This window comes from Aquarana catesbeiana, linkage group LG12 (assembly GCF_042186555.1).
Source record: "Aquarana catesbeiana isolate 2022-GZ linkage group LG12, ASM4218655v1, whole genome shotgun sequence".
Taxonomy (NCBI): domain Eukaryota; kingdom Metazoa; phylum Chordata; class Amphibia; order Anura; family Ranidae; genus Aquarana; species Aquarana catesbeiana.
In genome coordinates, this window is record NC_133335.1 from 144,530,978 (window position 1) to 144,557,042 (window position 26,065).

The 26,065-nt window shown below is 42.9% G+C and overlaps 1 protein-coding gene across 3 annotated transcripts in view; it reads right to left on the reverse strand.

Annotated features, from left to right (window-relative positions):
• BRCA1 (BRCA1 DNA repair associated) overlaps positions 1-26,065 on the reverse strand; it is a 589,423-nt gene that overhangs the window by 272,693 nt on the left and 290,665 nt on the right. The window contains exon 16 of one of the 3 annotated variants that reach the window (XM_073608373.1): positions 9,891-10,181. The exons of the other annotated variants lie outside the window; for them this stretch is intronic. Within the exon in view, the coding sequence (XP_073464474.1) occupies positions 10,114-10,181 (68 nt within the window). The 3' untranslated portion in view covers positions 9,891-10,113. Of the gene's footprint in view, positions 1-9,890; positions 10,182-26,065 lie in introns of those variants that run through there. 3 annotated transcript variants of the gene reach the window in all.

The following is a 26,065-nucleotide window of genomic DNA, read 5'->3' on the forward strand; positions in this document are numbered from 1 at the left end:
ACTGGGACTTGTGAGACTCAGTGATTGGTAAATAGCAGGGAGTATAGTACAATTGTACTTAAGTCATTTAGTTTGATTGTTCCTGAAGCCACAAGTAACTGGTGACATCACACGTATCCGTATTCTGAATCAAATTATTTTTATCTGCTTAGTTGACATTGCCTAATCTGCACTGAGACCTCTTAAAGTTATGACCACTTCCGTAGCCTGCTAAAGGCAGGACTCGTACAGTAGCTACACACGGTAGCCAAGGACGGAGCTATATGCACAAATGTTTGGCACCAGCCAAGGTTTTAGCCCATCAGGGTTGGTATAACTGAGCACAGTTTCAGTAAAAGAAGTTAGTGGAGAGTTGCGATAGCAACAAGATCCCCCTGGACACTTGAAGGGTCATACACACAGTGGTATTCAGCAGAAGGCAGGGCAGAGGTACTTGCAGGCATATGACAATGGAGAAAGAAAGATGGATGATGAAAATCAGACAGACAATCTGGCTGAAGGGCGCAACCATTCACATCGTTACACATGTCAATGGAAAAGGGTCTCGTTATTATGTCGCAGTATACCTATAGCAAGTCTAATCAAAGGTCCCTAATACTCAGAATGACAAGATAAGCATTCATTTCAATGCATATGTCTTAAAAGTACTCATGTTTTTCTTTCTCTACCTTTGTCCACATTAATAAAGCATAATCTCAGAAAGCCAGGAAAGCTGGTCCAAAGGTAGTTACTGTATGCTGTATCCAAGTGGAATCACCATGGAAGGCTGTCCCAGAAGCAAGGGCAACATGACCAAATAGGCATTATGGAATCTCGTACAATTATTAGGGGACTGTTGAAAACAAAGATCCTCATTCTTTTTCCTCTTTTTTTTGGTGTTTTGTCTCCTATTATTTTTATTATGGACTTATTACATCCAGAACAAGTGATGACTCTTGCCGCGATCCGCTGCCTTCCGCCGCTTACCGGAGCAGTCGGCAGCATCGGATCCTTCCTGTGGCTGTGCATGGAGACGAGTGAGGGGAAGATGGCTCCCCAGCCGTCTCCATGACACTGCAGGGCGGAAGCGACATCAAAACGTCACTTCCACCCATAGCTCTTAAAGGGCCATTTTTTTAAATGACAACATTTATTTATTTATTTTAATTGCATTTTAGTGTAAATCTGACATCTGAGGTCTTTTTTACCCCAAATCTCACATTTAAAAGGTCCTGTCATGCTTTTTTCTATTACAAGAGATGTTTACATTCCTTGTAATAGGAATAAAAGTGACATTTTTTTTTTTCTTAAACAGTGTAAAAATAAAAAATAAAAGGTAAAATAAATAAGAAAAAAAAATTTAAACACGCCCCGTCCCGCCGAGCTCGCGTGCAGAAGCAAACGCATAGTGAGTAGCGCCCGCATATGAAAACAGTGTTCAAACCACACTTGTGAGCTATCGCCGCAATCGGTAGAGCGAGAGCAATAATTCTAGACCCCCTCTGTAACGCAAAACATGCAACCGGTAGAATTTTTTAAATGTCGCCTATGGAGACTTTTAAGGGTAAAAGTTTGTCGCCATTCAACGAGCGGGCGCAATTTTGAAGCGTAACATGTTGGGTATCAATTTACTCGGTGTAACATTATCTTTCACAATATTAAAAAAAAAAAAATTGGGCTAACTTTACTGTTGTCTTATTCTTTAATTAAAAAAAAAGTGTATTTTTTCAAAAAGAAAGTGCGCTTGTAAGACCGTTGCGCAAATACGGTGTGACAGAAAGTATTGCAACGACCGCCATTTTATTCTCTAGGGTTTTAGAAAAAAATGTATAATGCTTGGGGGTTCTAAGTAATTTTCTAGCAAAAAAAAACCTGTTTTTAACTTATAACCATTATAAGTGGTAAAGAACTCTCATTTAACCCAAATCATATCTGAGAGATATTAAATCTCAAATATAGTAAATGGGTAACAGTGTCAGTGGGAGGAATAGCGCCCCATCCTTGGTGTCAGTGGGAGGAATAGTGCCTCATTGTCAGTGTCAGGAACTATGACCCACTGTTGCTGACAGTGGGGGAAAATAATGCCCCAAGGGCCGGATAAAAGGAAACAAAGAGCCGCATCCGGCCCCTGGGGTCACAGTTCGGAGATCGCTATCCTATATGAAATGGCAAGATGCATGATTGATGTCCAGATTTAAGACTTCTCTAGTCACAGAGAGGTGATGGAAGTACAAACATAAGACAGAGTTATAGACTGGATCCCCTCAGGAGTAAAAATTAACTAGCTGATATAAGTCGAAGCTGTAACATCAACAGGGACCTGAAATCCATTTAGATCTAAAACAATACAATATAATATGCAATCTTTGTGTTTTGATTAGGTTTAAAGGGTGAATAACGATGTTTTGTGCAGTCAGCATGGTGGTTATCAGTTTGAAGAATAGGCCACGTCTGCTGTAGATTTTTTTTTTTTTTTTTTGCATGCGACTGCATGGCATTTCAGATCGACAAGAGTGGATTGTGTCTGTATAATGTGCAATGAAACAGCCACTTGTAATCTCCATTGAAAGCTTGGGTGACAGTTTCACAACATAGAAGTGCAACTGGGAGACAGGGACAAAGTGTTGTTACCATATAACAAGAAATGTCAGCTCAAAGTACAGCTTTAATGAAAAATACTGAAAATCACTTTGGAAATTAAAATTAAAGCAGTATTAATCCCAAAAGCAAACATTATTACATTGCAGTTGACTAATTCTTAGATGTGATGGCTGCAATAGTTTTCTTATTTAGTCTTTCTTCTACTTTCGTCTGATGATCCAGCCAATAAGTCTGTTTTTTTTTTTCAAAAGAACAACCTTCCTTCCAGATATATCACTTTACAGGGATGAGAAACCATTTACCTTATTATTTAGACATTATTAATTTATTCATGTATCCTAAAAGGGGGTCTCCAGCATCAGAGGTACCTGTCACCAGCCCACCAGAGTACCTGTCACCAGCCCACCAGAGTACCTGTCACCACCAGCCCACCAGAGTACCCAAGTACCTGTCACCAGCCCATCAGAGTACCCGAGTACCTGTCCCCAGCCCATCGGACTACAGAGCACCTGTCACCAGCCCATGCCTCACAGAATACAAGTTGGGGTTTTTGCTTTTCAAAATGGGTTAATTTTGTGGGTGGTTCCATTGTCCTGGTGCTCCAGGACCTTCAAAAGTGTGATAGGTTGTCAGGAAACTAAATGTGTAATTTATGCTGATGGTGCTCCCTGCATGTTGGGCTTCTCTATGTGGTTAGACTGTGGAAAAGTCTAACAGATGTGGTATCGCCATATTCAGGACGAGTAGCAGAATGTATTTTGGGGTGTAATTTTTGCTATGTACATGCTATGTTTCAGAAAAATCTTATAAACTTTGTGTAAGAAAAAATATTTTTATTTTCTTTCCACATTTTTCAAAAACTTGTGGGAAAAAATGACATGTTCAAAAGACTCATAATGCCTCAGATTATACGTGGGGGTTTTTGCTTTCCAAAATTGGGTAATTCTGTGGGTAATTCCACTGTCCTGTAGGGCTGCTGAAATTAATCGCAGCATCGATGCATCGCGATTCGGGTGTCCCCGATGCGGCATCGATGCATGCGACCCGAAAAATCGATGTCTGGCCCCGCCCCCTCCCGGGAGAGCGGGAGTGTGTGTATTTTCCGCTCATGTGACTCTCGGCCGCGCCTCCCTCCTCTGAGTCCCCTGATTTCAGCCCCGCCCACTGACTGGAGCTATCAGGTCAGAAGAGAGGCGGGCGGGGCTGACATCAGGAGAGACGTGAGAGGAGGGAGGCGCGGCCGAGAGTCACATGAGCGGAAAATACACACACTAGTAAAAGCTTTACGTACGGAGCGCTCTCCCGGGAGAATTCCCTGCTCAGGAAAGATGTGACAACCGGCGGAACACCGGCGGCTGGAGTGGAGATCGGGGGGAGATGGTGAGCAGGCAGATCGCCCTGCTCATTACAGGTTGCCACCAGCACCGGCGGAGCAGCATGTAAGTACAGAGGGGGAGGGGGGGCGCTGTGACACAAGTCCATATCATCTCCTGTGCCATGTCCCCAGTCTGTGACCATCTCCTGTGCCATGTCCCCAGTCTGTGACCATCTCCTGTGCCATGTCCCCAGTCTGTGACCAACTCCTGTGCCATGTCCCCAGTCTGTGACCATCTCCTGTGCCATGTCCCCAGTCTGTGACCATCTCCTGTGCCATGTCCCCAGTCTGTGACCATCTCCTGTAGCATGTCCGCAGTCTCTGATCATCTCCTGTAGCATGTCCGCAGTCTCTGATCATCTCCTGTAGCATGTCCGCAGTCTCTGACCATCTCCTGTAGCATGTCCGCAGTCTCTGATCATCTCCTGTAGCATGTCCGCAGTCTCTGATCATCTCCTGTAGCATGTCCGCAGTCTCTGATCATCTCCTGTAGCATGTCCGCAGTCTCTGATCATCTCCTGTAGCATGTCCGCAGTCTCTGACCATCTCCTGTAGCATGTCCGCAGTCTCTGATCATCTCCTGTAGCATGTCCGCAGTCTCTGATCATCTCCTGTAGCATGTCCGCAGTCTCTGATCATCTCCTGTAGCATGTCTGCAGTCTCTGATCATCTCCTGTAGTCATTTGGGGGCAGTCTGGAGCTCCTCTTTAAGTTGTCTGCACTGTTTACACTTTGCTACATGCAAGGAGTGTTGTCTTTTTTTTAAGAACAGATAAAATTTAAAAAATGGAGTTCTTCTGACTACTTAAATTTTTTGGATGAAAACCGCGCGCAGTAATCGTGATGCATCGTTAATCGTGGACCTGATAATCGTAATCTAATCGAATCGTGAGGCCAGTGAAGATGCGCACCCCTACTGTCCTGGTGATCCAGAACGTTCAAAAGTGTGGTAGGTTGGAATGAAATCAGATGTTTATGCTCCTAGAACATGCTCCCTGCATGTTGGGCCTCTGTATGTGGCCAGGCTGTGAAAAAGTCTTACATATGTGGTATCGCCATACTCAGGAGTAGCAGAATGTATTTTGTACAAATAATTAAATGTTGCGCTGATATTAACCTTCCAAAAGGGAGGCAATAAAATAAATAATGTGTGCTCATATAATTAAAACCATATAACTGTGAAATTATCAAAAACAAAAGATCACATTATGAACAATCAAAAAAACGTGCAAGGATAGATTGTCCCAATAAAGTGAAAAAATGCAGTGAAATATGCACAAAATCACACTGTGCAGATAGATAAAAGATCTTAATTGAATATACCATCATTACTCCGGACAATCCCTTTGATACTCAAAACATTCAAAACATGTAATTTATCCAAATTCCGCTGTATGATGAAATGTTTCCACCAAAAGTTTAATCTATTCATAAAGGATCCACATACTGCTGAATGATATGTTATTTCCACCAGATATTTCTCAGATGTCCCCAGTATATGTAATACAAAAAGAATAAAAAAACCTCATTTCGCAATGAACTATTAATAGGGAAACTAAGCCGCACTACACAGAGTGCACTCACATAAGCCAGAATGAATGATAGCCTGGAAGAACAATCAGCCGCTTGAATAGCGGTGGATTCTCATACCGCTCGTAACCAGCTGCTGACTTAGCCTCAATAGCTGACGTCACTGACTCCTCCTATGCGTTGCGTCACCCGACACGTGACTTTTTCAAGGATAGTCATGTGACACTCGAGTCTCCGTTATATATTGGTGCCAGCGTCAGCATTACCATAGGAACAACGGTATCATTGAATCATCATCTTGTCCTTACTTATAGCATGATTATCATACTGCATATCAGCTTTATTAATAACACAACATAAAATTTATATGTATTTGCCAGAAAAAAAACGCTCTTCTAATAAAACGTACTATGTGGTTTACATTATCATTCTCAGGCCCCTTTCACACGGGAGGGATCCGTGTTGATCCGCCCCGTGTTTATCCGCTGCTCAGCTGGGATCGCTCCGTTTTCCCCAGCTGAGCAGGCAGATGACAGGGCGGGACCCGCACACTGTGCAGGGACCGCCCTGTCAGATCTCCGCTCTCCCCTATGGGGGATCGGAGGAACACGGACCGTCTGTCCGTGTTCATCCAATCCGCTCTGCAGACGGATAGAAAAATAGGATTTTCTTCCGTCCGCAGAATCGGACGAGAGCGGAGCCGGACAACATCGGGTGTTAGCGGATGTACATCCGCTGACACCCGCTATCCCATAGGGATGCATGTATGTCCGTATTTCATCCGAAAACGGATGGATGAAATACGGACATACTGTCCGCATGTGTGAAAGGGGCCTTAATCATCTAAAATACAAGAAGGTAGTAAATGACTCACATACTCCCTCTAGTGGATAATCTGAAAACTACCATATTCAAATATACCAATCATAAAATAAATAAATGTAAAGTGTGGAAAAAACATTTCCATTCTTATATTACAAATAAATGTTAATCCAGAACAACTATTTGTGTATACGGTCGATTGCCCTGCCTAACAACTGAACTGAATAAGAGCCCAATCAACAAGGAAATTATCAACATACACATAAGTAATGTAGTTGGCTAGAGCCCCATAATGTGTCGCCACATCCGGGTACATAAAACATAAACTTCTTCCATAATATTAAATCCAATCTGTATATAAGAATAAAATGTCAGAAAACTAGAAGTAATAAAAGATATATATATAAAAATATTAATAATAATAAACACCACATTAATACGTATCCTCCTAACTCTAAAATGTAAAATATTATATTATTTAAAATATAACAGAATGTATTTTGGGGTGTAATTGGAAGTATGTTTATGCTTTGTGTGGGAAATAACTTGTTATGACAATTTTGTGTAAAAAAAAAAAAAAAATAAAATTTTCTTTAATTTCCCCAAGAATTGTGGGAAAAAATTAAAACTTCAAAAAACTCACCATGCCTCTTACTAAAGTAAATTGGACTGACTACTTTCCAAAAATGGGTAATTTGGAGGGTAGCTGTACTGTCTTGAAATTTCGGGTCCTCAAGAAACGAGATAGGTCGTCAGTACACCAGGTGTGATCAATTTTTAATGATTCGCACCATAGCTTGTAGACGCTATAACTTTCACACAGACCAAACAATATCCACTAATTTGGGTTATTTTTTTACCAAAGATATGTAGCGGTATAAATTTTGGCCCAAATTTATGAACAAAAATTACTTATTTGCAAAATGTTACAATAGAAACTAAAAAAAAAGTGGGTTTTTTCAAAATATTTGGTTTTTACTTATATAGCAAAAGATAAAGAACCCAGTGGCGATTAAATACCACCAAAAGAAAGCTCTATTTGTGTGAAAAAAAAAAATGATAAAAGTTTTGGTTGGGCACAGTGTTGCATGACTTGAGTAATTCTCATTCAAAGTGTGAGCGCTGAAAGCTGAAAATGGAAGGGGGTATAAGTGCCCTGTATTGAAGTGGTTAAAAAAATAAATTCACATCTTTTTGTTGGTAAAAAAAAAAAGGTGCATTTATTGATATATTTAGCCAGTCAGGTCTGTTATTGTACTTCAATGTCTAGTATCTAGCATGCCCAGTCTCCACAACTGGTTAAAACTGTTAGAAGCATTTTTCATCAAACAGAGGGAGGACTCGAGTGGGAGTTTTCCCACAAGTTATACTCTACTACCAGTTTTAATAAAGAATAAAATGAATGACCAAAAACATAAATATGACACTTTTTTATTTTATAGAGAAAAAATGTGAAACTTAAAGAGTAGGGATGAAAGAATGGTTCGGCTCAAGCATAAGTTCAGCGAACACCGAACAATATGCGGTGTACGGGGCAAATTCAAAAGCCGCAGGAACACCGTTAAAGTTTATGGGACACGAACGTGAAAAATCAAAAGTGCTCATTTTAAATGTTTATATGCAAGTTGTCATAAAAAGTGTTTGGGGACATGCATCAATGCACGTTTTTTTTTTTTAAACTACCATTTTTTTTCTGGAGCTGTGTTTTTTTTAATGCTTAAAGTGAAACAATAAAAATTAAATATTCCTTTAAATAACAAGTCTGCCAGTAAAGTGGCTCATTTTTCCTGTGTTGAGAACAGTACCACAGCAAAATGACATTTCTAAAGGAAAAATTGTAATTTAAAACTGATGGCGGCTGTAATGAATTGTTGGGTCTCGGCAATATAGATAAAACTCATTGAAAAAAAGGGCATGGGTTCCCCTCCCAGTCCATTACCAGGCCCTTTGGGTCTTGTATGAATATTAAGAGGAACCCTGAACCAAAAAGGTTTTAAAAATTGCGTGGGGGTCCCCCCAAAATCCATACCAGGCCCTTCAGGTCTGATATGGAAATTAAGGGGAATCCGTCGCCAAATTAAAAATAATTGCGTAGCCCCCCCCCCCCGAAATCCATACCAGACCTGATTTTTATTTTTAATTCATTGAAGTGTATTTTGAAGTGTATATATATATATATATATATACATATACATATATATATATATATATATATATATATATATATATATATATATATATATATATAGTGTCAGCAGGGCAGTGGATGGTGTGTGGAGAGTGTCATTAGGGCAGTGGACGGTGTGTGGAGAGTGTCAACAGGGCAGTGGACTGTGTGTGGAGAGTGTCATTAGGGCAGTGGACAGTGTGTGGAGAGTGTCAGTAGGGCAGTGGACAGTGTGTGGAGAGTGTCAGCAGGGCAGTGGACAGTGTGTGGAGAGTGTCAGTAGGGCAGTGGACAGTGTGTGGAGAGTGTCAGCAGGGCAGTGGACAGTGTGTGGAGAGTGTCAGCAGGGCAGTGGACAGTGTGTGGAGAGTGTCAGCAGGGCAGTGGACAGTGTGTGGAGAGTGTCATTAGGGCAGTGGGCAGTGTGTGGAGAGTGTCAGTAGGGCAGTGGACGGTGTGTGGAGAGTGTCAGCAGGGCAGTGGACAGTGTGTGGAGAGCGTCAGTAGGGCAGTGGACGGTGTGTGGAGAGTGTCAGTAGGGCAGTGGACGGTGTGTGGAGAGTGTCGGTAGGGCAGTGGACGGTGTGTGGAGAGTGTCAGTAGGGCAGTGGACGGTGTGTGGAGGGGGTCAATAGGGCAGTGGACGGTGTGTGGAGTGTCAGTAGGGCAGTCGACAGTGTCAGTAGGGAGGTGGACAGTGTGTGCACATGTCAGTAGGGCAGTAGATGGTATTTGGAGAGTATCAGTAGTGCAGAGGTTGGTGTCTGTATTTTTTTTTTTAACAACCCTCTTAGAGGGCATTGGTGAAAAATCAGGGGTCTAACTAGACCCCTGATGTCTCACTTTTGAGACAAAGAAAGGGACTGAGGACAGAGATTACTTCAGCTGCATTGGACAGTGAAAGAACGGGAAGGGCTCTGTGCTGAGTGGCTTCCTGTTCATTCACATACACAGTTTACTAAGTTTCAGTTATGAATGAACACAGTGATAGGACTGATCACTCATTGTGTTCATTCAGACAAGAAAGGGGCCGATAAATTACATTCGCTGGCCCCTTCCCCCACTCTTCATCCTAAACATCTGAAATAGGTGGTGGGAGTTTTAAAGAAGGGAAACTAGCAGTGCTGCAGGGGGAGGGGCAGCAGAAGGAAGAGAAAGCCGGAAAGGAGGGGCAGCTTTGGTGCAAAGGCAACCCCGTCAATGCTTCAGGGGGCCTGTGCAGCCTCCCTTGTCACACCTGGACAGAAGGGGCACCATTTACTAGAACTGATTTACTAGAACTGAGCATTTTCCTCTTGCAGCAGCTGAATGTCGGCAGAAGGGGGAGAAAGATAGAAATATTGAAGGTTTTGTGCAGTGCACAGTGTGACCCATGTATAGAATAATTGGAGAAAGTGGCAGATATGTCCAAGTTAGATAAGGCACCTCATCCTAATGATTAATTAGAAAAGGGAAGTAGAGGGGATGGGGATTATTGCGGTGCCAAAACGATTCAGACAAAAAATATTAAAATTTTATTACATCGTGTCAACAAACAAATATGCATAAACAGATATTCAAATAAAAATAAAGGAGTACTTCTAGTTTACAATTAGCCAGAGTGATATAGGCTTGTGTATTGTTATAGTTCAGGTCTTCCCTACATGTTTCGCCAGGTCATTGATTTCCTCTGGGGAATAAGGCGTGACCGATATTTAAGAGATAGCTCTATGAAAAGAAAAAAGAAAAGATAAGGGACATTGCATAAATTTGGTATTGCAAAGATATAAAAAAGAGAGACATGCTGCGTGACATGGAATGAAAACGATTAAAATCCAACCCACCCACAGGTAGAAAATCAACACCCCAATACCCCGAAGGATCCCAAAACCTACCCCAGTATGCCCGCCGGCAGATTTGGCACGGGGTCCGCCTCGAGGGTGGCAACCCGACACCACTGTAGTGTGGCTGCAGGGGGCAAGAAGCGACCAATAAAACTAAAATGACAAAAAGGATATTAGATGGAGACATTTAGCTCAATCAGAGCCAATAAATATGCCAATGAGGAGGGCCAACATGGCCTCAATACCTATCCAATATATATAAAACAAATTTAAAACAGGGGCGCTGAAAGGACCGAATAAGTTTCAATCAAGAAGAGACTATGGGGGTTATTTATGAAAGGCAAATCCACTTTACACTGCAAGTGCACTTTAAAGTGCACCGAAAGTGCACTTGGAAGTGCAGTCGCTATAAATCTAAGGGGTAGATCTGAAATGAGTGGAAGCTCTGCTGATTTTATCATCTAATCATGTGCAAGCTAAAATGCTGTTTTTTATTTTCCTTGCATGTCCCCCTCGTATCTACAGCAACTTTACTTCCAAGTGCACTTTCAAGTGCAAAGTGGATTTTCCTTTAGTAAATAACCCCCTATGTTTTTATGTGAGTATGCCTGGAATATGATGACTGAAATATAAAACAAAAAAAAGACAAGTAGTAGATGAGCCACTAATAAAAAAATATTAATAACCATTTAATCAATTACAGTGAAAAAAGGGTTTGTGCATATGAGTAGTGACTATAGCTTACCCATCATAGGTAATGCATGTATCTAAGCTTTAATAAACAGCTCAAATAGCCAGGAATCAAAACATTAGAGAGTGCCAGGACAAAAAGCCAAACAATCCAGGAAATGTCAAGCCAAGGAAGTCCTGCAGTCAAGAAGAGAAAGAAGATTTAAAGAGCGGAATGGCATAATGAAAATTAGACGTGTGGGCAGTAAGCCCTTAGCCGTTATACTAACCTTCTAAAGACACGAGGACAAAAGCAGCACCCCTGTAGAACCAGCGATAGACCGTTGGCTCAGTCTGCTTTTATACCTCCCACCCGGTCGGCGTGTGATGTCACCGAGCCAGGAGCGGACAAGAAGCGGCCATCGCGCCTGCGCGTTATCCACATTCAAGACCTACAATGCCCGGCGTGACGTCAATCGCGTCACACGACCCGAGCAACCAGCGCAACGGGACGTGGGCGGAGACACCAGAGTGCCATCTATGTAATGATGTAATGCAGGGATGGAACAGGCACCAATAAGGGCAGATGGAGATATAGGCAGATGGTTCGAGATGGGGACAAGGGGCGATGGATGGCCGAAAGGCGGGCCCAGTGTCAATGAACAAGAGGCCCTTGGGTGTCCATACAGCCACGGGTAATGATAAAGATATCCACCCCACAAGAGTGGGCCCCACACGCCGCAGAGACAGCGGGAAAACAAGCAGAGGATGGAGAAATGCAGGGAAAGGGAAGGGGTGGGTGGGGGGGATGGATCAGTGGGACTGAGAGATGCAATGCAGAGCTCCAATGCAGGCATAAATCCATCCCACATATACCAAGGCACATCCCCAATTCAAGCAGCATGTATGAAACATAAGAAAATGCATAGAACATACAATATGAAATAAAGTAAATGATGATACAATATCAAAGGGACAAAAATATATACATTGGAAAACACATTAAAAAAAAAAAAAAACATAAATAACAATTGATTTGGTAATAAATACATATGCCAATACAGATTTTGATAGGATAGTAACAATGTAAATACAGGCAATGGACCTGAGAATTGTATAGGTGGCCCCAGGATGGTCAATGAGTCCAAAGCAAAAAACAGTGAATAGCCAGATCATAAGTATGGGGAGAAGAGGGGAGGGGAGGGAATCAGCTAATGCGATTGAATAATAGCCAGGGGCCCTCAAACAAAGACCAAATAGCCAGCGAATACACATTAAATCAATGGATTTTTGAAATATAAATAATTCAAATATAAAATTACCAAAGGAATATAATGATTTGTACAAACGCTGCCATGACTAAAGAAAAGACTTGAAACTGATATATTCGTTTAAACCAGGATACTTAATGGAATCTAAGGTATGCATCCACTTAGTTTCTAACTGCAACAGAGTTGTGTCAATTCCTCCGCCCCGTACATATGCCAGTACCTGTTCAAGTGCGGCGAAACGGACAGTGCTGGAGTCAAAATCATGTTGGCAACCAATATGTCTGTTTAAAGCAGTGGTGGATTTGTAGATCAATTGGGGGGTGGGAGAGGGAACATTTTGCCAATGATCCTCTATCGGAAATACTACAGCATGTTCTAGCTTTGCATCGTTATATAGATGACATTTTAATCGGTCCGCATCATTTTCTCAACAACATAGTCAGATGAAAGGTATTTTAACTAAATAGTGACCGTTACTCACTGCAGATAGCACTATTAAGAAATATATTAAACCTTATCCCTTGATTACGTACTGACGGTCTCCATCCCTCAGGGATCGCCTAGTAACTAGTTACTACATGCCCAGAAATTCCAACAATTCTACATCTCGAGGTACATTTCCATGTGGGAGATGTGACATTTGTTCCTTTATATCCAACTCTAGAGATGTCACTCTACCTAACGGTCATGTTTACACAGTTAAACACAGAGTCACTTGTAAAACTCTAGGAGGCGTCTACCTGGCTTTCTGCCAGTGCGGATGTTTTTACGTCGGTAAGACGAAACGCCTTTTTTTCAAGCAAATTCGAGATCATATTATGCATTTGTTTAAACGTTTAACCCCTACTGCTTTAAACAGACATATTGGTTGCCAACATGATTTTGACTCCAGCACTGTCATTTTCGCCACACTTGAACGTGTACCGGCACATGTATGTGGTGGAGATATTGACACAAACTCTGTTGCAGTTAGAAACTAAGTGGATACATACCTTAAATGCCATTAAGTATCCTGGTTTAAACAAATATATCAGTTTCAAGTCTTTACTACTTTCTGGGGACCCCTGTGTTGTGTCTGAATCTCCTCCGGCCCCTCTCTTTGAGCTCCTCCCTCAGCTCCCGGGCCCGGGCTATTTGGCTGCCGGCAGTCGTGGACCCCCTTAGTTTCACTACCGCGTGGCATGTGAGTACCCATTGGAGACTAGGGGTTTTGTTTCCTCCTTTGTTATTCTTCCTTTTTTTAATTTTATTTTCTTTCTTTTGTTTTTTCTTTTTCATAGTTTTTATCCCATTGTTCTTTTCCTTTGTAGACCCTGGTGCTATATCGCCCCTGAAGAGTGTTCAATACACGAAACGCGTCGGACTTACGACATGCACCAGACAATCATATACCTACAAGTTTTTTATTACTTTATGATTCTATGTTACTTTAGTGAACATTTTTTCCAGAATAGGATTATTTTCCCTGCATCCATTTGGGGGTTGTTTACCACGTCTGCCATGTATCAGTTAGGATGTGACTGCTACATGACTTGTTATGACAATCCACACTTGAACTTCTATTGTGTCTATTGCACTACTATGTATCAATAAAGTGTTTTATGTAATGTTTGACTGTCCCCCTGGCCTTCTTTGCTCACCTCATCTAAAGTCCCAACCCTCCTGTTTTATGTACTTACGCATAGGGATGGAGACCTAGTGTCTCATTTAAAGTCCCATTCTTCTATTTTACAAGTCTTTTCTTTAGTCATGGCAGCGTTTGTACAAATCATATTCCTTCAGTAATTTTATATTTGAATTATTTATATTTCAAAATTCCATTGATTTAATGTGTCTTCGCTCGCTATTATTTGGTCTTTGTTTGAGGGTCCCTGGCTATTATTCGATCGCATTAGACGATTCCCTCCCCTCCCCTCTTCCCTCCATACTTATGATCTGGCTATTCACTGTTTTTTGCTTTGGACTCCTTGACCATCCTGGCGCCACCTATACAATTCTCAGGTTCATTGCCTGTATTTACATTGTTACTATCCTATCAAAATCTGTATTGGCATATGTATTCATTACTAAATTAATTATTATTTATGTTGTTTTTTTATGTAATGTGTTTTCCACTGTATATATTTTTGTCCCTTTGATATTGTATCATCATTTACTTTATTTCATATTGCATTTTCTATGCATTTTCTTATGTTTCATACATGCTGCTTGAATTGGGGGATGTGCCTTGGTATATGTGGGATGGATTTATGCCTGCACTGGAGCTCTGCATTGCATCTCTATCCCACTGATCCATTCCCCCCATCCACCCCTTCCCTTTCCCTGCATTTCTCCATCCTTTTCTTGTTTTCCCGCTGTCTCTGTGGCGTGTGGGGCCCGCTCTTGTGGGGTGGATATCTTTATCACTACCCATGGCTGTATGAACACACAAGGGCCTCTTGTTCATTGACACTGGGCCTGCCTTTCGGCCATCCATTGCCCCTATCCCCATCTCGTACCATCTCCATCTGCCCTTATTGGTGCCTGTTCCATCCCTGCATTACATCCCATTGGATGGGGCTCTGGTGTTTTCGCCCACATCCCGTTGCGCTGGTTGCTCGGGTCGTGTGACGCGATTGACGTCACGCCAGGCATTCTGGGCATTGTAGGCCTTGAATGTGGATATCTCGCAGGCACGATGACCACTTTTCGTCCACTCGGGTGGGGGGTATAAAAGCAGACTGAGCCAATGGTCTATTGCTGGTTCTACAGGGGCGCTGCTTTTGTCCTCGTGTCTTTAGAAGGTTAGTATAACGGCTAAGGGCTTACTGCCCACACGTCTAATTTTCATTATGCCATTCCGCTCTTTAAATCTTCTATTTCTCTTCTTGACTGCAGGACTTTCTTGGCTTGACATTTCCTGGGTTGTTTGGCTTTTTGTCCGGGCACTCTCCCTAATGTTTTGATTTCTGGCTATTTGAGCTGTTTATTAAAGCTTAGATACGTGCATTACCTATGATGGGTAAGCTATAGTCACTACCCATATACACAATCCCTTTTTTCACTGTAATTGATTTAATGGTAATTAATATTTTTTATTAGTGGTTCATCTACTTACTACTTGTCTTTTTTTGTTTTATATTTCAGTCATCATATTCCAGGCATACTCACATAAAAACATAGTCTCTTCTTGCTTGATTGAATCTTTTTCGGTCCTTTCAGCGCCCCTGTTTTAAATTTGTTTTATATATATTGGGTAGGTATTGAGGCTATGTTGGCCCTCTTCATTGGGACATTTATTGGCTCTGATTGAGCTAAAAGTCTTCATCTAATATCCTTTTTGTCATGTTAGTTTTATTGGTCGCTTCTTGCCCCCTGCAGCCACACTACGGTGGTGTCGGGTTGCCACCCTTGGGGCGGACCCCATGCTGACTCTGCCAGCGGGCATACTGGGGTAGGTTTTGGGATCCTTCGGGGTATTGGGGTGTTGATTTTCTATCTGTGGGTGGGTTGGATTTTAATGCCAAGTCGTTTTCATTCCCATGTCACGCAGCATGTCTCTCTTTTTTATATCTTTGCAATACCAAATTTATGCTATGTCCCTTATCTTTTCTTTTTTCTTTTCATAGAGCTATCTCTTAAATATCGGTCATGCCTTATTCCCCTGAGGAAGCCAATGACTTGGCGAAACATGTAGGGAAGACCTGACCTATAACAATACACAGGCCTATACCACTCTGGCCAATTGTAAACTAGAAGTGCGCCTTTATTTTTATTTGCATATCTGTTTATGTACTGCATATTATTTGTTTGTTGATAAAATGTAATAAAATTTATATTTTTTTAATATTTTTTGACTGAATCGTTTTGGCACCGCAACAAACCCCTCTACTTCCCTTTTCTTATGTATACAACAATGGAACAGCTCCAGGATGAATACTGCAGTGACAGATGTGAGCAGGTTGCCCTTTTGGAAGCTCACAGAGTTCTGGAGGATAAAAATGCAACACGGGGCAGAACTGAAAACCTTAAAAGGTGTCAATTAGGGTTAAAGTGATTGTTATTTTTTTTAAAAAGAGACTTTACAAACATGTCATACTTACCGCCCTCTGTGCAGTGGATTTGCACGGGGCAGCCTGGATCTTCCTCTTCTCTGCTCCTGGCCCCTCCTTCCTGTCACGTGCTCCCACAGTAAGCAGCTTGCTATGGGGGCACCCAAGCGGAGCTGCAGCTCCATGTATCCATTCAGACTCGGAGCTGTGGTTCAACCCCGCCCCCTCTCTCTCCTGAATGACTGACACTGACAGCAGCTGGAGCCAATGGAGCCACTGCTGTGTCTCAGCCAATCAGGAGGGAGAGTTCCAGGCGGCCAAGGGAATCGTGGACATCGCTGGATAGAAACGGACCTCAGGTAAGCATAAGGGGGCTGTTGCACACAGAAGGCTTTGAATTTAATGCACAAAATGCATCAAGATAAAAGAAAACTTCTGTCTTTACAACCCCTTTATTGGGGAGGGTGGAGGAGTAAGTCAGGATTATAAGGTAGGAAGATTAGTTTATGCAGTTAGAGGGAGTAGTAGGGGCTCACAGAAAAGGAAGGCCAGCCCTGAGTTTGAGCATTCTAACAGATTTGCCAAGTTGGGTGAAGATGTGGGGGTGGCAAGCTCAGAAGTGAGAGTCCTAGATGTCACAGCTACACCTAACACCCGGGAGAGCTGCCCATCTAGTAGGGGTGGTGAGGGTAGTGCAGGTAGGCCCAGACAGTTGGTGGTAATAGGGGATTCTATATTCAGGAGGACCAAAAGAATAATTTATGGCCAGGATTGCCTCAACAAAATGGTTTGCTGTCATCTAGGTGCCAGGGTTCGGCATGTGGTGGACCCGGTTGATAAATTACTGGGAGGGGCTAGGCATGACCCAGCTGTCTTGGTCCACGTGGGAACCAATCACAAATATATGGAAGGTGGAGGCTCCTTAACAACCAACTTAAAGAACTAGGCTGCAAGTTGAAGGGAAGGACCTCAATTGTGATATTCTCTAAAATATTGCCTGTGCCATGCACAACGCAGGAAAGGCAGGGGGAGATTAGAGAACTGAATGCATGGCTAAAGACCTGGTCTAAGAAGGAGGTATTTGGGTTTTTAGAACACTGGGCTGACTTTTCATTGGGGTACAGCCTATATTCTAAAGATGGTTTGCACCTAAATCAAAGGGGGTCTGCTAGGTTTGAGGGGGAAGGGTGAATTATTAACACTTTCATGACTAAGCCTATTTTTGACATTTGGTGTTTACAAGTTAAAATCCGTATTATTTGCTAGAAAATTACTTAAAGCCCCCAAACATTATATATATATTTTTAGCAAAGAATCTAGAGAATAAAATGGCGATTGTTGCAATATTTTATGTCACACAGTATTTGTGCAGCGGTGTTTTAAAAACGCAACTTTTTGGGAAAAGGGACACTCATGAATTTAAAAAAAACGAAACAGTAAAGTTAGCCCAATTTTTTTTGTATAATGTGAAAGATGATGTTACGCCAAGTAAATAGATACCAAACATGTCATGCTTTATAACTGCACGCACTCGTGGAATGGCGACAAACTACGGTACCTAAAAATCTCCATAGGCGATGCTTTAAAAATTTTTTATGGGGTTAGAGTTACAGAGGAGGTCTAGTGCTAGAATTATTGCTCTCACTCTGACGATCATGGCGATATCTCACATGTGTGATTTGAATACTGTTTACATATGCGGGCGCGACTTCCGTATGCGTTTTCTTTGCTGTGCGAGCTTGCGGCGATAGGGGCGCTTTAAAAAAAAAAATAATAATTTTTCTTATTTATTTTAATATTAATAAATAGTTTTTTTTTTTTTTAAAAAACATCCCTTGTGACAGTAATAGGTGGTGACAGGTACTTTTATGGAGGGATCGAGGGTCTAAAAGACCCCCGATCCCTCCTTTGCACTTCAAAGTATTCACATCGCCATTTTCAGCAATTCTGAATACTGTATATTTTTTTTAAAACCGGCGCCATTGGCAGCTGAGTAAACGGGAAGTGACGTTATGACGTCGCTTCCGTGTTTACAATTAGGAGGCTGGAACAAAGCCGGTCACGGCTTCGTTCCAGACTGACAATAGCCGCCGGAGGCGGCGGATTGTTGAACAGGCCTCCCGTTCCACCGACAAGAGCGGCGGGCAGCTGCGGGCATCATCCCGGTATAACCCCCGAAAGCCAAGTATGCACATCTGCGTACGCTCGGCGGCAAGGGGTTAAAGATTCAATTTGAGCAGACGGGTCAAACAGAGGTCAGTCCCTATAAGTGGGTGAAATGGGGAAAGATGGGGGGGGGGGGGGCAGGTGTTACAAACAACTATTGGAAATGGTAATATTTGTACTAAAATAAAAAACATGCAACATAAGTGGGCAAAATGTGACAATATATAAGTGTTTGTTCACCAATGCCAGAAATCTGCCAAGCAAAATAGGCGAGTTGGAAACTTTGGTGCATGAAGAGAAATATGATTTAATTGGTATTACTGAACCTTGGCTTCATTCTTCACATGCCTGGGCTATTAATATTCCTGGTTATGCGCTCTTTCGGGGGAAGAGAGTAAAACAGAGGGGTGGTGGTGCCTGTCTCTATGTGAGAAGTGATCTCAAAGCGAGTGTAAATGAGGACCTAGTTGATGGAGAGTGTGATGAGGCCGAAGCATTATGGGTGGATCTGCACATGGGTGTGCTTACTACAAAAGTAATCATTGGAGTTTGTTATAGGCCACCCATGTTAATGAGGAGTTGGAGTCTCAGCTCCTTGCACAGATAGAAAGGGCTGCAAGGGCTGAGATATAATGTTTTTTTGTTTTTTTTTTAACTACCCAGAAATTGACTGGAGTAATGGCACTGCTGGAACAGTTAAAAGAGCAAAAATGTATAAACCTATTACAAGACAATTTTTTTGGTCCAGTTCATTGAGGCCTCAACTAGGTATTATGCTCTGCTGGACCTGGTAATCTCAAACCATGCAGAGCTTATTACTAACGTTCATGTAAAAACATCTGGCTAGCAGTGACCGTAACATGATTTCATTTAATGTTAGCTGTAAGCAACAACCACATACTGGAATATAAAAACACTTACTGTAACTTTAATAGAGTCAAATTTTCCAAGGATGTGGGCTCCTCTCCAAGACTTAGCCCTTGTTCACACTGAAGGGGGGTTTGAAATCGTGCGGGTTCAGCTGAACCCGCACGATTTCATACCTGCATTTGAGTGCAAGTTGCAATCTATTGAAATCGCCCACGAAGTGCAGAAACTACTTTTGGGAATCAGGAAGGCATCGCAATGATTTGGACAGTGCCATTGACGGCAACAGGCTCTGACTTAGCATGCGATTTGACATGTCAAAACGGCCCGATGTGAACGGGGGCTTAGACTGGGAGAGAATATTGCCATAGATGAACTCAGAACAAAAATTTGAATTCTTCAAAAAGACTGTACGTGAACAAAGTATATTCCCACGGGCAATAAAATTAAAAGGCTAGAAAGTAAAACCTATGTAGCTTACGGTCAAAGTTCAAAAAGCTATAAATAATAAGAAAAGCTTTTTAAAAAGTATAATAATGAAGGAACACTATAATCGTTTTATTGGTTTAACTAGATGAATGTGTCTTTTTTTTTTTAACCAGGCTAACTATGTGACTATGAAGAAGTCGGCTTTCAGCTGCTGCAGGAGAAAAAAAAACAGCCAATCTAGTAAATGCTGCTCCCGCTGCCCATGCCCCTGGCCACTGCAGCTGAAAGGGGTGAGGTTGGGGGATGGTAAAAACAGGGCTCAACTAATGGGTTCTACTGCAGAACCCCCCGCACCACAAATGAGCCCTTACTGCCATGGGCCCCCTTAAAATATTAACACAGATTTCAGAGTTTTAAATGCTATTATGCTCAGTTTAGTCTGACCTGAGGAAGTTAATCCAGGAGAATGCAATTTCAATTACAGCACAGAGCTTTTCTCCTTCTGTTTTAGCCGATGCTGGCAATGCTCCATATAATATTAGCAGGGATGAGGCGGAGTGCAGTTGATATCACTACACCTCATCCTGCAGCCGGAACTACAGAGGAGGCATCTGCATCTGATTGCTCCTTCGAGGCCGCCGGATCAGCTGCAACCTGAAAAAGTAGTCACACTACTAATATAGGGTTGCACTGTGCTTGATGCCGTGGGCACGACCAACCAGTCGCCTGGCTGCAATTAACTGGTGGATCGCAATCAACAGGTAGCCGACCCCCGGGCTAGTAATATCAGGTTATTGGACAATGGCAAGCTTTTGAGAACACACCCTCTGGTTGCCTTCACTATGTAGACTAACCAAAAAATGGAGGGCGGGAGGGGTGCCTTGTGTCCTGTACCATACTCCAAGATATGAAATTTACAGATAAGCCAAAATTCTTATCTTAATTATACAGTACAGGACACAGGCAAAGTATTCACAGACCCTAGGACACCTCCAAGCATTGAATAAGAAGGGTGGACAACAACTTGGCAAACAGAACTTTGCCAACTAGCCCAACTTCAGAGTGCTGCTACAAAAACCCTGTAGTCAAAATATGCATCCAGAGAAGATTGGACATCCACCTGGAAGAACTCTGAAAACGTATCAACAGTGGACCAAGTGGTGGCCTTATACAACTTTGCTACAGAGGCCTGTTGCCTTTAGATCCTAGTTCGCGATGGTGAACTAGGAATCAGGGCATCCCTTGTGAGGTCCTCAAGACAGGACAGAAAGGGAGTCAGTCTGTGTGATCAAAGCATTAGCATTGAAGTATACTCTAATGGCTCAGACTTCGCCAAGACAATGAACAGAGATTTCTTTTGGATGCTGTGGAGCAGAGCATAAGGATGGAAGGACTATGAACTCGCTGAGGTGGAAGACTGATACCACCTTGGGAAGAAAGGATGGCTTTGGGCTTAAGGCAACCTTGTCTGTATGAAGTATGAGGTACAGCTCCCTACAGGAGAGGGCTGCCAAACCAAAAACAAGTCTGACAGACAAGATAGCAACCATAAGGGTCATATACGTTTGACATTTTTTCAGCTGCAGCTGCTTCTAGGGGCGTCTGGCGTTTTTTTACCCCTGCCTCTAAACTCCCCTGCATGTTAGCCTATGTGTCCATGCACACATAGGCTTTTAGCAGCATTTAGTGGCAGAGGCTTTTAGAGGCAGGAAAAAGCCCACTGCCAGTGCATCCAGGAGCAGCAGAGTTTGGGCAGAAAAAATGCTTAACGTTGCTAAATGCTCCAAAACACTAGGGCTTGAGCATTAATTCATTTTAATGGCCAGATTAAATTATTTATTCTGGCCAATTAAATTAACCTCGAAGAGTTTGACGCCTGCAAAAGCTTGTAAAAGCTTGTGACACTTTTACAATCATCAGGCATTTTTTTCTGCAAAAACGGTGCTGGCTTTTAGGAGAGATAAAGTGGTTGTAAACCCCCGATTGTCACTTTTTCCTATAGGCAAGCCTAGAATACGGCATCCCTATAGGTAGTGGAAATATCTCCTAAATATGCGCCGTTTAGGAGATATTTACCTTGTAGTGCGGTATGACCCGGCTGGGGGGGGGGCGTGACCGGATGGCGGTGATGGCGGTGAGGGAATGCCGAGAGTGAGAGGAGAGATGTGAGCTCCTCTCCCTACCTTTTGCTGATTGTCGTGCCCTGCATCCAGTGTCTGAGGGGATAGGAGCAGCGGCGGCCGCCAGCCTGTGTGCCTCTGTTCTGGCCCCTTCATTCCACTTCTCCGTTTCTCAGCTGGAGCTGTGGCCGAAACTGCGGCTGCGCAATAGGGGCCCGAAACAGCCGGTCTGTGTGGAGGTGAAGCCCGCGATCTTCCTTGGAGATTCCGTGAGAGCTCGGACGGACGCCGCTGGGGGACGGCGGCGGAACTCCCTTAGTGGATTGAAGAGAGTTCGAAACGGTGGGGTACACCGGTGAGGCTTGTCGTGGTGACGGGAGGAGCTGAGGTACCCAGCTTGGAGTGTGATGGTGTGGGAGCCCAGCTGAGTGATCCGGAAACAGCAAGCTGGAAATATCAGGAACAGCAGGTGAGCTGCAAAATGCTGTAGGAGACACTGCGGAATCACTGTGGGACATTGGGAGAGTGCACTGCCCTTAAGATTATATTGCTAGGAGAAGCTAAGAGAGTAACCCTGCAGTCCAGTACAAGGGAGCCAGGAACATTTGGACATATGTTATAAAACTCTCAAAATATAGCACAGTTCAACGCTACCCCCACTATTAACTCCAGTGTTTTTCTCTTTGCTCCTTATCTCTCCTCCTGGTCATAACTTAGCCCCACTAAAACACAGTCATGTCAAGGAAAAGAGGGGATGAACCGAGTAATCAAGAGAATGTGGGGTAACAAATATTGCGGTCCGCTAAGGACAAGGGAAGCCAGTCGGCAGCTGCTGCGGCAACACTTGAGAAATATGCTCATACCCCTGAACAGACCCCTACAAAAAATGGACAACAGGTACACGTAAAAGCATCAGCGGATAGGAAGAGCTATGAGCAAGTAACAACAGCCGCAGTGATATCAGGGCCTAAGACCGCAAATAACAATAGGAGCACAGGGTCGGCCAAAAAAGAACACATATTAACGTCAGTTAATGCTCCCCCTATGGAAATAGAACTCACCTTGAGGGACGTGCTGCAAGCAGTTAATTCATGTAAGTCATCGCTTGGGGACCTAAAGAGGTCAAAGAAGAGCTGTCACTGATGAGGCAAGAACTACAAAAAACAGTTGAAAGAACAACGGCCTTGGAAGGGAGGGTAAGCCAAGTGGAAGACGACATGTACCCGCTACAGCAAGAAGTTAAAACCGTAAAAGATCAACTGGGTAGAGTCATTGAAAGAAATGGATGAAATGGAAAACCGACTCAGGAGGGACAACGTGAGGGTAGTGGGGCTCCCAGAAAGGAGTGAGGAGCTTAACCCTATTGCTTTTTTGGAAAAGTGGTTTATAGAATTATTTGGAAGAGATACTTTTTCCCCACAGTTCTCAATAGAAAGGGCACACCTCCCCCAGGAGGATACCCTAGATCACTATTGCTGAAGTTTTTGAACTATAACGATAAAATAATCTTATTGCGTAAAGCCAGAGAGATGGGACCTACCCTCTATAAGGGAATCAAAATTTCATTCTACCCGGATTTTTCGCCGGAGCTGCAGAGGCGCGGGGGGGGGGGTTTATGGAGATCAAATGCAACCTGCAAAAATCTGATGTTAAGTATGCGCTACTTTACCTAGCGTGGTTGCGGATAGAGGCGCTGAGGGAAACTCAATACTTTGATTCATCCTTAGGAGTAGCACGGTGGCTAGAAGAAAATAGAGAGGGGTTGAGACCCAAAGAGAGAACAGAGCAGACTGAGGACACTTGGACTGAACATAAGGGGCATTGGGAAGAATTATGGACTTGGTAAAGAATAGAGTAGGGAAGCAGGAACTCATATATAAGAGTAGAAATGAATGTAAGGGAAATTATCACAATTACATTTTTGTATATCTGTATGGTTTTAGCATGGGTGTGGTACAATATGGTAGGAGTTGGTATGATATATGATTTGTATGAGGCGGTCACAAATAAAGCCCCTTGGGCGAACCTGGAAGGGTGGAGGGTGGGAAAAGTGGGGAGGGTATTAGGGAGGAAGGGATGGGGAGGTTGGGGAGGAATGGTAGACGGGGGAGGGGGGTAAGGGGTTTGATGGGTTTAGGGCAGAGTAACATTATAGTTTACATACTAGACGAGGTGAGGTATGGGGAAGAAGAAAAAAAAAAGAAAAGTAGGTTTGAGAATGAGAGTAAATAAAGTGTTTGGAGTTGTCATAAGTAAGGAAATTACACTCATGGTAAAGGGTAGGAGAAAAAGTTCTGGGGGTATTTAAAGCACAGAGGGTAATTAAGGCCCACAATATATTACACTTTATTGATTTTGAGGTTATGTTTTTTGTTATTTTGTTGTTCTCTTTGTTTTTCTCTTCACCTCTCTATGCAGCCTAAAAGTACTTAATATAGGCTCCTGGAATGTCCGGGGGTTGGGTAATCCGGCTAAGAGGACTCTCGATGTTGGAAATGAGGGGGGTGGGTCTGATCTGCCTGCAGGAGACCCACTTGACAAAGGACACCACGACATGTCTTCAAAATAGGAGGTTTCAATGCCAATATCACTCGGTGTACTCTTCATACTCCAGAGGGGTGAGTGTAATGGTGAAAAGAGGAGTGGCTTTCTCCTGCCGGCAGATCAGCATAGAAGAAATGGGTCGATATATTTTCCTGTATTGCTCAATAGAGAATAGAATGTATGTCTTAGCAAATGTCTATATTCCTCCGCCATTTAAACTTGAAGTTATGTACAGTTTAATGGAATTTATGTTGGACAAAGTAGACACGCCGGTTATAGTAATGGGAGATTTTAATGAGGTTCTTAATAAAAGTTTGGACAGGTTTCCACCGGGAGTTCAATCACATAGCATAGCGGAGGGTTGGTTATGTCAATTCCTGGTGGAGGCAGGGTTGTTTGATGTATGGAGGGTACGGAATCCTGATAAACCGCAATATTCTTGTTTTTCAGCCTCCTATTCTACACTTTCCAGGATCGATATGATCCTGGGGAATGTGGAATTATTACTACTGGTAAAAGATATGGACTACCTGCCGAGAAGGGTCTCAGACCACTCTTTGTTGGTGGTATCAGTGAATATAGGGGGGAAGGAGCCCCAAAGGTCTTGGAAGCTGAGCCCATTTTGGCTGGAGCTAATGGGAGAACTGGAGGAGGTAATACAAAAGTTAGAAGAATTTGTGGTATTTAATGAAGGTACAGCAGCAGTGGGGGTACAGTGGGACACTTTGAAGGCATTTCTTAGGGGTATATTGATTCAGAGGGTGGCAGAAATTAAGAAGAGATCCAGGGAGTGGGAGGAAAGTATCAGGAAAGAACTGGAGAAGGCAGAGAAACAATACATAGAAGACCCACCACCAGAGTAACAAAACTTATGGTTAAATAAACAAGAGAACTATAGAATAGCAGTATTAAGGAAAGTGGAAAATAAGCGACTTTTTCAGAAGCAATTGGCTCTTGGAGAGGGAGAAAGTGTGGGGCGAATGCTGGCCTTCCTGGGGAGAACCAACTCCTCCCCCTCGACCATACCTGCGATTAGGACTGTAAAAGGTGAGATCTCTTCTCACACATCAGAGATTACGGATACATTTAGGAATTATTATGAAATGCTGTACAGGTCGCAGGTAATGGTCGGGGACGAGGATATGGATATGTTTTTTAAGAACATGGTAATACCAACCCTTACAGAAGAGGATAGAGAGGGATTGGGGGCTCCAATAAGCTTAGCGGAATTACAAGCCACGACCGGGATGGCAAACCAAAAGTCCCCAGGGCCAGATGGCCTCCCGATTGAGATCTATAAGCGCTATGGGAAAATACTGCTACCAGAATTACTTAAGTTGTTAAACTGGGCGATGGAGGAAGGGAGACTGCCTAACTCAATGACGGAAGCCACTATAATCATGTTACACAAGGATGGGAGAGACCCGTTAGAAACTTCAGCATATAGGCCAATATCTTTGCTGTGTGCCGATGCTAAAATACTAGCAAGGGTGCTGGCAGCTAGGCTGAATAAAATCATTCATAAACTCATACATCCAGATCAAACAGGGTTTATTCCCAATAGGTCTACCAGCATGAATATAAGAAGGGTATATCTGAACTTGCAAACCCCGACAGAGAACATGGGGTCAAGAGCTGTTATGACCTTAGATTTAATCAAGGCTTTTAAAA